The sequence below is a fragment of the Centruroides sculpturatus genome, unplaced genomic scaffold (genome assembly GCF_000671375.1).
Source record: "Centruroides sculpturatus isolate CEXI.00-Female unplaced genomic scaffold, Cexi_2.0 scaffold335, whole genome shotgun sequence".
Taxonomy (NCBI): domain Eukaryota; kingdom Metazoa; phylum Arthropoda; class Arachnida; order Scorpiones; family Buthidae; genus Centruroides; species Centruroides sculpturatus.
The window spans coordinates 50,664-63,942 of NW_019384713.1; the positions used below are offsets into that span (position 1 = coordinate 50,664).

The 13,279-nt window shown below is 30.6% G+C and overlaps 1 protein-coding gene across 2 annotated transcripts in view; it reads right to left on the reverse strand.

The window, feature by feature from the left end:
* The window catches only part of LOC111627871 (structural maintenance of chromosomes protein 5-like), a 36,618-nt gene that overhangs the window by 22,405 nt on the left and 934 nt on the right, over positions 1 to 13,279 (reverse strand). For both annotated transcript variants that reach the window (XM_023371535.1, XM_023371534.1), the window contains exons 2-8: positions 10,194 to 10,388; positions 10,019 to 10,118; positions 9,707 to 9,832; positions 9,402 to 9,614; positions 8,441 to 8,602; positions 8,280 to 8,351; positions 3,225 to 3,286 (exon numbers count right to left, since the gene is read on the reverse strand). In XM_023371535.1, the coding sequence (XP_023227303.1) occupies positions 3,225 to 3,286; positions 8,280 to 8,351; positions 8,441 to 8,602; positions 9,402 to 9,614; positions 9,707 to 9,832; positions 10,019 to 10,118; positions 10,194 to 10,388 (930 nt within the window). The remainder of the gene's footprint in view (positions 1 to 3,224; positions 3,287 to 8,279; positions 8,352 to 8,440; positions 8,603 to 9,401; positions 9,615 to 9,706; positions 9,833 to 10,018; positions 10,119 to 10,193; positions 10,389 to 13,279) is intronic.

The window sequence follows — 13,279 nt, forward strand, 5'->3', positions numbered from 1 at the left end:
CCACTCCCCTCATTTACATATCTACACGTAACATTGTTTTCTCTTCGTTATCTGGTAGCTTATTTCTCGACAATACTTTGTTAACCTTTTACAGCATTTCTTTAACAACTATCGGGATGTTTTGTTAAGGTTACACAAGTTCCTAGAAAGTCTATTGGGTGTCCCCCCTTCAGTGCGGACTTACAATTCTGCTGCTCGGGCGTGCACGTGAGTGCAATGCTAGCTATGGCGCTGTCGTTTCGTCGTTGGTGAGTTGGTTAATCTTTTATCTTCTCGTTTTGAACGTTAGGGTGGTGGGTGAGGAAACCTTCGTCCTAACCAAACGTAAGCCCCCAAACAAAAATATAATAAAGCAAAGTAAAAGTAAACTAAAAATAAAGCACGGACTTGGTTCCTTACACATTTTTTATTTGTGAATACTGTTTGATCAACAGAGACTATTCTTTCAGATATTCTTGTTACAATAATTCTATTGTCCATATAGTTTATACAGATAGCCCACACATCAATTTTCTATCACATTCAATTTCAATTATGCCAAATTAAGGTGTCAGAATTTAAGACTTAATTGTTAGTAGTTTGTTACTGTCCTGGCAATGATTAGTAACAACCTTCTCAAAAAGTCTTGTGACCATCCGATGATATTACTTCCCTTCTGGAGTCAACACAATAGAGAAGTGCAGGTCTGTTTCTTGGAAGTTGGCGGCATGCAGGAGGGAACTCAAAGATAACAGAAAGAAGACAAGCAAGAATGAGCTGACGAAATGGAAGAGAGAAGGAAAAGGAGAAAAATCACAGAGGGATAAATAATGCCAGAAGTGCAAGAAAAACAGTCTGTAATAATGGACTTTCATACAATTTAGATATTGAAGTAGGAGTCCCCAGATTGTCATCATGCATCACCAAGACTATCATTACTATGTGTGTACTTTCTGTTTTGTATTTTATATGTTAAATAAATATATTTAAAAGTCTACAAAAGTGTACTTCATGAACCTAACTAAAATAGAGTAGAGTGAACATAACCATTCATTAAAGATTAAGCTCAACAGGAAGCATTTCACTTGGCATCCAAAAGAAAGAAAGCAAGCATTTCACACTTATAGTTTTTACTGGACCAATCAAAATTATGTTATTCAAAATAATAATGTTATACATCCCAGAATAATAATTATATGATTCCCATGTCTCTAAACTGCTAGAAAGTAAAATTAAATGCAAAAAAATGTTTATATTTGATATTGCTGTCAATTGAATTGTTTTAGAAGCCATGATTAGTATTAAATGAAAGTAAACTAAGTAAAAAAAAACAAAAAATACAGAGATTGACAACAATTGCAATTGTCAACAATACAAATGAATGTAAACTATGTGCAGTGCCATTCAACAAACAAGATAAATATTAACTGATCCTAAAAACTGCACTGATAGTTAATTTTTCTCTATTATTTTTGCACACAAGATTGTATTAGTCTAAATTATCAATAGAAAACGCAGGTTATAATATCAATAGTTTACAGGAAAATTTGCAAATATTTTTTTCTGTGTGAAGAGATAATTATACGTAAGTTTTATTGGGGTTACAATATTTTAAAATTAGAAATCTAATAATAGAAATATGCAATAAATTCTACTTTTTTTTTTTACTACGGATAGTCTGTTACAAAAAGAAATGCATCCAATAAACTATAAAAGTAATGATTTGTTTTATTAAGAAATAAAGATACAGAGGCGATCATTTTAATACAAATGAAGCATTCACAATACTCCTCTAACTTTTTATGGATTACTTGAAGAATAAAGAACAATTTTTGAGAATTTTGAGAATTGTTTTGTTAATAATTTTTACAATGGCAAAAATTAGAAGTCATATGGTATTTTTATTACCAGCATTGCCACATTTTCATAATTTGATTCTTTAAAGAGTGGTCATTATTCATTTTTAATTACCCTCATTGCTACATACCAGGTGATTTGACAAAAGATTTATTTCTGGCAATACCACAAACTGGCTATGCTTATTATAACACTGCTATGCATCATAAGAAACACTTAAATCTTAAACACCAATTTATTAAGAAGTCAAGGGATAAAACTTGAAAATCCTTTTGGCATCACAAAGTCTACTCCTCAAAAACGACTTTTTGTTTGATCACCTATATACTTACTTCTCATTTAATATGACAAGACAATCTGATTTAGAAGTTTTCAAATAATTAATTAATTTTGGAAAATTAATGTTTACAGTCAATTGACAGTTTTTAAAAAAATGCGTCAGTTTGTAGAATAATTTAAAATTTAAAACAAATTAAATCAATTCGAGAAGAAATTGGAGTTAACCTTTCATTAGAGTAGCCTCAAATGAAAGGTTGACTCTACCATGGAACTGTTAATTTCCTCATGTGATTGCAAAAAGACAAAGTTAGAAGAAACATGTATTTTCTATATTAAGAATTTTCTTAAATTTTATAACTTTAATTTTTTTTCTCCTGGCAATTTTTTAGCAAATGATTTTATGAAGAATTCACAATTTTCTAGAATCAAAAATTCAAATTCAGAAAGATAGCTTAAAGTTTTAAAATGCTCTCAAGTCCTCTCTTTACATATATTAAATACTAACTTAAATATAATTTATTTTCAATTTTTGCCCACTTTCATCTTTCCAACTTGTAAATTAAACTTTATTTTAAAAACTTTCTATAATTTACAAGATTCTTTTAATAAGTTTTTAGAAATAAATGCAGTCTTGTGTATGACACTGTTTAAAAAATAGTAATACATATGTAAATTAAAATTCTGGAATATGTATTTTTTCACCTTCGTCTTGCATATTTTTTAACATGTTTACTGCATCAGACTCATTAACACACACAACATGCTAAAAGGATAATTTACTACACACACACACACACACGAGTCTTTTGTGTTGGCAATATCAAATACTCCATTAACAATTAGTGATCGTAAATTTTTACAAACCTCTTCAAATTTAAAATTATTAAATTGAATGCTCATATTTAACATTTGTACCTGAAATGCTAATTGACAATTTGGACATAAAGAAATTTAAACAAAGATTTTCATCTTAACCTAGAAATTTTTATAATAAACAATACCAATATTATTTCACAGTTTTGAAAGTAACTATGTACAAACTTGAGAAAATGTGCTATTTCAATATCACCGTATTATAAATCCAATTTTATTATATTCTTGAATCATACCTGGCTAATCTTTGCATTTCATCCTGTTGTTTAGCAGCTAATTCATTGTTGCATTCGGTTATCTGTCCAAAAGGAAGACAAACAGGATCAGAAAACATATAAAATCTGTTTTTGTAAATAATAAGTAAAAAGTCTATTAAAAAATCCAGACAGTTGTTACAAGATTTTATTAAAATAATAACTTATATTATTAATTATAATAAAAAGACAAAAGGCTTAATTTTGAAGGCAGAGATGAATTTTTAAAATATTGTATATGCCAGTAACAAATAAAATTTTCATTAAGTCCAACTCCACCTAAAATACATATATGACCCTATCTATCTCTCCACTCTCTCAAACTGTAACCACCAAAATTGTATCATCATCAATGCAACTTACATACAAGTTAACATGTCAAATTATGTTTCATAATGTTTATCCCATCCTGAGATATTAACAAAATAAATGCCAATGTGTGAATACATCACTGAATTTTTTTCTTTGTTTTTTTTACTTTTTGGGTTCAGGGTTTCAAAATAATGAGATTTGCAATGCACTTAGATGGTCAAATTTCATGATTCCAATACTTTCTGGTTTTATATACATAACAGCCCAGAAGGTAAAATACTCAAAGGAGAACAGTCTACACTAATTCTACAGTATAGATGAAGTTAAATACCTTAATGGCATCATTAACTTAACTGCTCTGTCAATTTATGTCTAAGTAGATTGAGATACTTTAATCATACTTAATTTTACCAATTTAGTCTGAATATCTTCACCTAGATTCTAAAGTATTAATCGTAAGCATTTACTTTTATCAGGTTTCAAAGCACCAACTACCTGAAATGGCACAGGTGTTATAAAGTAGTGCTAAGACAAAGTTTTAGAAGAGCACAAGTTGTAAAAGATTTGATTTGATGCTTGAAAATAAAATCAATTGCTTATATAATAAACTGGTTTTCTATATTTAATGGTAAATAATGCAAAGATAACGTGTTACTACATGTATATGCATATTTTGATAGCTAACAAAAATAAAAAAAAAATCAGCAATAAACTGTGTAACTTTCCTGCAAAAACATCTGAATAAGATATATTAGCACAAAATTAAAATTGTCTGTGACACTGTTATGAGATTTTGTTTAAAAATAACTTTTATATTATTAATTATTATAAAATGGCAAAAAGCTTAATTTTGAGAATAAAGTTGAGTTTTATAAAAAAAAAAAATTATAAATGCTAACAGCAAGTAAATTTTTCATTAAGTCTGACTCCAGTCAAGATATAACATCTGACCCCCACTATCTCCCCACCCCTCAATCTTTAACCACCAAAATTTAATAGCATCAATGCTCCTTATATACAACCTACTATGAGAATCTGGAGTTAAGGGATTTGTTTTAACAGTTTTGTTAAAATAATATTTTAAAATTTATTTGATAGAAAAATTATCTATCTAAGTAAAAAAGGGGAACTTTCTTTTTGTCATGGCAAAAAAAGAGTTTAGTTCCTCTGAAAGTGATAGTTCAAGTGCAATGTCTCACTCTTCTATCCGCAAGACTTCCATCATGCGTCAGAAGCATGGTGTAATTTTCCAATAATTCTAGTGGATGAAATACATCATAAAAGGTGAAAGGTCACCTTCCAACTTGCTCATTTTGGTGCTCCTACATGATGCTTAATACTCTAGCTAATACTCTCATCCCTCTCCTGGTTCACCGCCTCTGCTCATTCCAAGGACTCTCCATAACAGATAATATAATTGTGTTATATAAACTCTCTCTTGTCAGAATAGATATACAGTCACCCCCCCAATAACATGGGTTCCTATAGTTCAGATTCCTATGTCATGGCAAAAAATTTGCGACTGTATTTGTACAAACATGCTAAAAAACTCGTATAATTCGGTAAAACATCATCGCCGACTCGTGTCGTGACAGGATTGATTGAATCTTGACAAATAGCAGATATTGTACAAACCGTTGAGTTGAAACTAGCAGTGGATCTACTAAAAACCATTTATTATTTAACGTCCATAAAAATTATATTTATATTAATGATGTCTCCAAAGTTCAGCAAATTTTTCTCAAAAAAAATAATTTATCAGGAAGCACACGAGTGCCATTCGATGACAAGCTCCACGACAAAAACAAGCTTAAGCAATGGCGTCGTCAAACGGTGCAAACTCAGTAAGTAATCCTACAATTTTTTATAGCATAGTTTATATGGATTATTCCCAAAAAATTATACGTATTTTGGAAATGTTGAGTCGAATTANTAATTTATATTTAAGGATTTTTTTTAGCATAATTGTTAATCTGTTATTCAAGTTATTTTTTTACATGCATTATACTAATTGTAGTTTAAGTAAAATTATATTTTGAAATAGTTTTATTATAGGAAAAAACTTTAATCTGTTCTTGTTATGTAATGCATTGGAAATACTGAGTCAGACTGTGATTGTTATATGTATCTTTTGTATGTTAACCATATTTACACTACTTTATGGTTTTTATATTAATGATAATACATTTAATTTTAAATTTCTGTCTTTTTATGCTTGTTTTTTGTATTTTTCTGTCAGATAATTTTATTAAAAATTCATTTTAAAAAAATAAAGGAATTTCAAATATGCTTTAATAATCTAAAAAATAGAAATTCAAAAGTTATTTTTGTTTATCAGATTTAAAGAAAATAGAAAATTTTCCTGCAATCCTGTTTTTAGTTAGAACCAGTTTTGTTTTGAAAGAATTTGAATTTATAGCATTCAGTTAAATGTAAATTTTGAATTTCTCTGCAAAATTTAACAAAACAACTGACTTTTTTCAAATTAAATTTTTTATTTTGTTCTGATGAAGCTCTGATGATTACTTCATACGGAGAAAGTCTAGTTTGGACTTTCATTTCAGATTTTAAATGCAGTTCATGTAGTAACTAATTATTATTTGTATATGTATATTGAAGCAAAGAGAAATGAATTATAGTATTAACCATAAACAGTGATGATTTTACTCATGGACAATCTAAACTTTTGCATAGTTTATTAGTTGTAAATATATGCTCCAATATGGTTTAGTATGGCATTTGGATTCTAGTACTACTAGAACTTTGTGCAATGGCACCTTGTGCAATGGCAAGTATTGTATGATATTGACTTTGCATTGTATAAATTTATATAAAATAATTATTTTCTGCAAGTTATACTGGCTTAGAGCCTCTCATAATCTAAAATTGTTTAACATTGTTTAACAATTGATAAGTTCTATTGCTCAAAGACAATTGTTATTTTTTTATCATTCTGATTTGGAATATTAAATGTTTAGATTGTAATTATAATTGACCTCAAAACAAAAAGTATAATTTTAGTTTGTCATCTAAATTAGTTATATGTGCTCCTCAGTATGGTGTGGTTTGGCATTTAGATTCCAGTACTAACTAGGACTGTAGATCTACAGTTAATGTGTATTTAAGCCCTTTAGCCATGAGATGTTGAGCAATCAGTGAAATACAGTAGATCCCCCTATAATTACGATTCCTATAAAACTGCGAAAAAATTGCGACGGTATCTGTAAAAAAAGGTAAAAAAACTTCTATAATTACGTGAAACGTCATCGGGCTCCGAACTATTTTCCTCCGTCAAGTGCCACGCTACGGAGAGTTTGCTATCGTCTGTACAGTATTATATATAAATTATATATCAATTAGGTACTGTACATATAATTATATATTAATTATATATAAATTAGGTACTGTATATATAATTATATATTAACTTAATTTATTGTAACTTTATTATAATTAAATATATATTTTTCGCCGTCTAGCGTCACGCTACGGCGAGTTAGGCGACCTATCGTCTGTCCAGTACTGTAATTTTATACATTTCTTGTGAAAGAAACATTTCTTATTTAACGGCCATAAAAATTATTTATATTAAGGATGTCTCCAAAGGTCAACGAAGTTTTCGCAGAAAAATAATATCAGAAATCGCGGCCGCGGTTTGATGCGCTGTTCCGCGACGAAACCAAGCTTTAGCAACGGGCGTAGTCGAACGGTACACACTCGGTAAGCAATCCTACAATTTTTTGTTTATAACGTAGTTTATACGGATTATTTTCAAAAAATTATACGTATTTTGGAAATGTTGAGTCGAATTAGTCTAGAATCGATTAATTTTATGGAAGAAAACCTTTCAAACAGCCGTAGTCTGTAAACTGCATACGTGCCGGGATGTGATTGGCTCATGTATTCAAAGACTCTTAGAACATCAATTTCATAAAGAACAGAACGTATCTACCGTGTTATAGGGGGGGGTCAACTGTAATGGATTAGGATCAAAGATCCTCCTTTGTATAAGTGTTGAACCCAATCATGTTATTCTTTTATAGTCTCAGATTTTCCTTTTATGTATAATCCAATCCTGGATCTGACATTAGTATGCCAAATTTCTTTTTTCAATTGCTACCCTATCCTGAGATATTAAACAAAATAGATGCAAACAAACACACCCACTAAGACAAAAATTTTTCTCATTTATTTTACTATTTTAGGTTCAGCGGGTCTAAAAACAAAGATTTGCAAAATACCCATGGAGTCAAATCTGACAATTGCAATACTTTCCAATGCTATATACATTACAGAGAAAGTAAAAATCAAAGAATTTCAAAAATAACATTCTTTCAATATAAATTTTAAAACTTTTAATAAAATCCTATTTTTTATAAAAAGAAAAATTCAAACAATTTCAAAATACAGAAAATACTTATTACAAACAATTCAAATTCTTCAGAAACTTAAATCAGATTAACTCAGTATCAGACCAAAACTACCATCGCTCAGTCAAAATTTATCCTCCTTTAAAAATTTCACTACATAAATCTTAAGCAATATTTCGTTAAGAAGAAGCAAGAGTATTGACAACATTGCAAAAAATAAATGTTGCATAAAACCTCTTATATTTTACAAATTCTATTTTTATTCGACCACTCCGTATTATTTATGATGCAGCTTATCAACAGACTGACATTACAAAATACATTTATATATAATTCTCGAAATATTTATTCTTACCTTATCTTTATATGATTGTATTACTCTTGTAACATTAGTAACACTCACACCTTGATTCCTTATTTTCAAACCCTGTAAATATTATACTGTTTACCTATCATATATTTATTCCAAAGTAAAAATTTACATATAAAGTTTAAATAATTTTAACATAAACTTACAATTTCTTTCATTTCCTCCTCTAATTTAGAGAAACTGTTTCTTAATTCCTGAAGTTTTTTTTCTAAAGGCTGATTGGAATTTTTTAAAGCTTTTAATTTGTCTGAGAGTTTATTCTTTTCTTGTTTCTTAGCACAGAAAACCCTACGAACTTCGTTGTATTCCTAAAAAACATCAATACTGTTATACAGGGTGTTTCACATTATTTTGACGATTTCAAAATTGAATAACTTCACAAACTAATTGCTAAAAAAAGGTGAAAATTTTACACAAGGTACAAAATTTATTCAATTTTACTTATGAAATACTACATCGAACAAATGACGACCATTCACAGTTACACAAGACTCGATGCATTTCACCCAGCTTTTGAAACACATTTTTCGTAACTGCTGGAGGAATTCTGGAAATTTCATCTTGAATTTGATCTCTTAATTGTTCCAAGCTTCTTGGCTGATCGGAGTACACTCTCACCTTCAAAACACACCATAGGTAAAAGTCTGGTGGGTTAAATAAGGCAAGTGAAGTGGCCATTCTGCTACACACAGGTTCAATGTTCTCGGGAGTTTGTACAGTCTTGCTACAGCCGGTTGAATTTCGATTTGATGCACTGGCAGTTTCATAGAAGTTTTTTACCCATTTCAATATTGTTCCATGAGCAGGAATAGCATGTTGAACCTTAAAATGTTTACGAAATTCATGTTGCATGCACACGACAGATTCGCCAATGTGAAAATAGCACTCTACCGCAAACACACAATGTTGCTTCAACCAGTATTCCATGATGCTACATAGTAACCTATATGAGATGAAAGCTGACAGTCTGCACTACTAATAGATGGCACCACCGTCACTGTATCTCAGTTTTAATGCAAGTTATTCAACTTTGAAATCGTCAAAACACTGTGAAACACACTGTATTCAATTTTGATGCCGAGATTAATAACTTTCCTCAAAACTTACCACCCAAGCCCTCTTCTGTTTTAAAACTGCCACTTCTTCGAGGTGTCTCTGACGTTCTTCAAAGTTTTCTCGCTCTTTCTCGATGTGAATAAGCGTCTGTCTTTCTTTCTCGAGATGGCTTGTCCCACTTTCCTTGGAATTCTCTAAATCACGAACTTCTGTTCTCAGTTTCTTCAGCTGCAGATGATATTCAAGCATCTCCAGAGTCCCCACCTAGATTTAATAACAACAACAAAAAAAAAAAAGCCACAAAAATCAAAATTTGAGTTAATTAAGTCAGTTTGTTACATATTTACTGTACTTACCGCCTTTTCTGTATTGATTAAGAGATCCTGCTGTGACATTCTCGCAAACTCGCAAACACGGTCTTGAGGTAAGAACTGGCATAAGTTTCCAATCTGAATGTTTAGTTCATTAGTCAGCCTTTCTATCTATTAAAAATTACAATTATTAGTAAAATTACAGTAAAATCTTCATTAATAATTAGTTTATTGTCAATTTAATGAACAAAATTTATTTTCACCACGAATATTAGGAGAAAAACTTGAGGATTTTACAATAAACTTTTTCATTTTTATAGTTTTAATTATTTCAGTTTTTATTCAATTGTATCTTACCGCTTTCTGAGATGACGACTGTTTGTTCAACATCCAAGTTGAAGTGTTATCGGGGAATATTTCTCTGTTCACAATCCAATTTTCTCCCTTGTTGTTGTATCTATAATGAAAAAACTAATTAATAAAATTAAAGTTTTAACTTAAAATTTGGTTACAGATCAGTTTTATGACGTACAATTCTATCTCCGTCATTGCCTTGTTATTTCCATGTTTGATATAGTCTGATATCTGCCCGGCACGGCCTATGATGTTTGGTTTACCTCCCAGTCCAAGACATATCAGACAGACGAGAGTAGACTTTCCTGTGCCATTTGGTCCAATGATGAGATTTAGCTGAGGTCCCGGTATCAGCTCAACTGAATCGTAAGTTCTGTATTAAAAAAAAAAAAAACAAAATTCAACAAAAATAATGACAATAAATTAGACTTATTTAAATTATAAAACAAGTAAAATGGCAAAACCATATTTGGGACAAGACTATGTCTCGGAGATGGAATCACTTTGATGCTCAAGGCAGGTCTCATTCTCCTATCTTCTTTGATATCGCTGCTTTTTGGCATGATTGTTCAAACTTCGCCGAGATCGTCCACGATGCATGTTTGATGAAATTAACCTATCTAATTTCAAAATTTCTCTCTATTGTGTGTCAGCCCGTGTTGAATTTTTGTCAATGCGTAATGAAAAGTTCCCGTTTTTGAAAAAAATAATCGTGGCTATTGTATCGTCTGAAATTATTTTTTTATTTTGAACAAACAATATACAGTTAAACCCGATTATAATGCCATCGAATGTAATGACAACCGTAATATAATGTCAAATTTTTATCAGTCCTACGATTTTACTATACTAGATAATGTTAAAAAAACCCACTTGTAACGACATAAAAACCGTTTTAACGTCATATTTGAAGCACTCCCAAATTTACAAAATTAGATTAAAAATTTTATTTAACATAGAAGAAACTATGTGTTCGGTCCTAAGGTCAGAGTTCACTTCTTAGAATGACTGTAGTACTCTCCCCTACATGACTTTGGTGGGGTGAGGTGGCTGTTTTGCCTGTTTGTAGAAGAGGGTCGCCATTTTGTATTTTATTTTGACTCGATTCTCGGTCCCGACTACCCATGAGTCTGGATTTTTTTTATGCGCAAATGATTTGGGCACCTAATACTCTGTGCCAAATATCAACTCTTGACATATACTCCTTCATACCTCTATGCTGGTAAGAACATCAGGCATAAAAACTTATCATTTTACTTCATACCTCTATGCTGGTAAGAACATCAGGCTATGTCTTGTTTATAAAATCAGCATATAAACAAGACATAGCCTTGTCAATAATAAAAGCAGAGAAATACTACAACAAATACTTCACAAAAACTTATCATTTTACTTCAACTTAGTAGATTTGCTTCTAAGTTAAATTTTGAGCATTTCAACTTGATTACAACTCAGCTGAAGAGTAGAATCACTTCTTCACTAATATGCAGTGGAACAGTTATGATTATAACATTATCTGACACTAACAAACAATCTGAGTTATGAACAAATGAATCCATGATCTACTACCAGCATTTGGTGGTTTTAAACACTTCAGCACTGGTGAAGAATTGAATAAATGAATATCACTGTAAAAATAAACAGTAAAACAAAGCCTATTGTTTAACAGGTGGATACAAAGTGTTAACATCTATAATAGTAATCCAGAAATTGTCTGATGCTGAGCAAATTTTAGTGATACAAGATTTCTTAGCAATTTAACAATTTCTTGATCTTGATTCGTTTTTTGAAACCGTGTTTTCGTATTTATTTACTATTGAACACAAGACTGTGTTATTATTAAAACACTTGGTGTTTATCCACTTTATTCAGTTGATAACTGAATAAACTGAATAAAGTGGATAAACGCCAAGTGTTTTAATAATAACACAGTCTTGTGTTCAATAGTAAATAAATTTCTTGATCACTATTTTAGACTTTAAGGAGTGAAACAATGAATGTTTTATTTGGTAGTTGGCAAATTCCCGTCAGACAGCCACAGCATGCAGACAGCACAGCCACAGTCTACTTTCACTACATGCAGGAAACATAACAGGATTTGCACGAAATGTCCTATTTTTCTTTCAATCTCCACTGCACAACTTCCTACAGTCATATATTTCAAATTTACACCTTCAAGCATTAAGTTTTACATCAATCATCATGAATCCATCTTTTGCAAAGTCAAGTCGAGCATCTCTTTTGATCTCCCTTGATGTCTAACCTTCATATAGCTATCCAAAAAAATACTATTGCACCATTTTAAAACTGTTTCTTCTTTTCAATGCATTCCTCTGTAACTTTTACAGACATCCAGTTCATTAGTGATATACACACCCAATCCAGTGTTCTGCTTGTTTCTCACTTTTGACAAACTTTATTAGTTATCAAAAATTTACTTACTCCTAAACAAGTTAATCTTTCTTCAACAGAATCCATCAACATTGTTAAAACCAGACTCTGAGATTTCCCAATTTACAAAAACACATGCAATATTTCGACCAAATTCTCACTTATAATATTTTGCAAATGTTTTGTGGTCTACTACCCTCTGATCTCATATGTTTAACAACTCTGTAAATCAATATCAGAAATATTTTGTGCTTTTATACACCGTTTAGTCAAACACATCAATCAAATCATTCTTTTTGTGGTTTTGGAAATCTGATTCAGGAACAGAACATGTTCTAAATCTAGACTTTCATTGTTTTAAGCATTACCATAAATAGACATTGTATAATAGATAAGTAGAAAAGACTTATTATTGCACTCATCATAATGTATGTTCAATACATCAGAGAAATAAATCAGTTTGCTTTCATTTTAGATTTTTCTCTGATGGCAATCTTACATAAATATCAAAACAGCACATGACAAAACAACAACTTTAATTTTTACAAGTCTCCTCGGCAACATTTTTTATCCTCGCACCCAAAACTGCACATTCCAAATTTTACAAAACACAAAAAAGAAAGAAAACATTATGCATTAGATACAATGCCACGTCATAATAAAAGAATACAGCTCATCAGGGGCCCGAACAATCCTTCCAAAGACCGCATACGTTCGGATGCCAATTCTCCATTCTACATAGCACATATACATCCATCCCAACAGCAACAACTCTTCAAGTTACTCATCTCTTGGCTTTATCGACTTAAAATATTCCAAAATCACAATTCTTTTATCAAGATAAGGGATATGAGTAATTAGAATGTTTCAAAT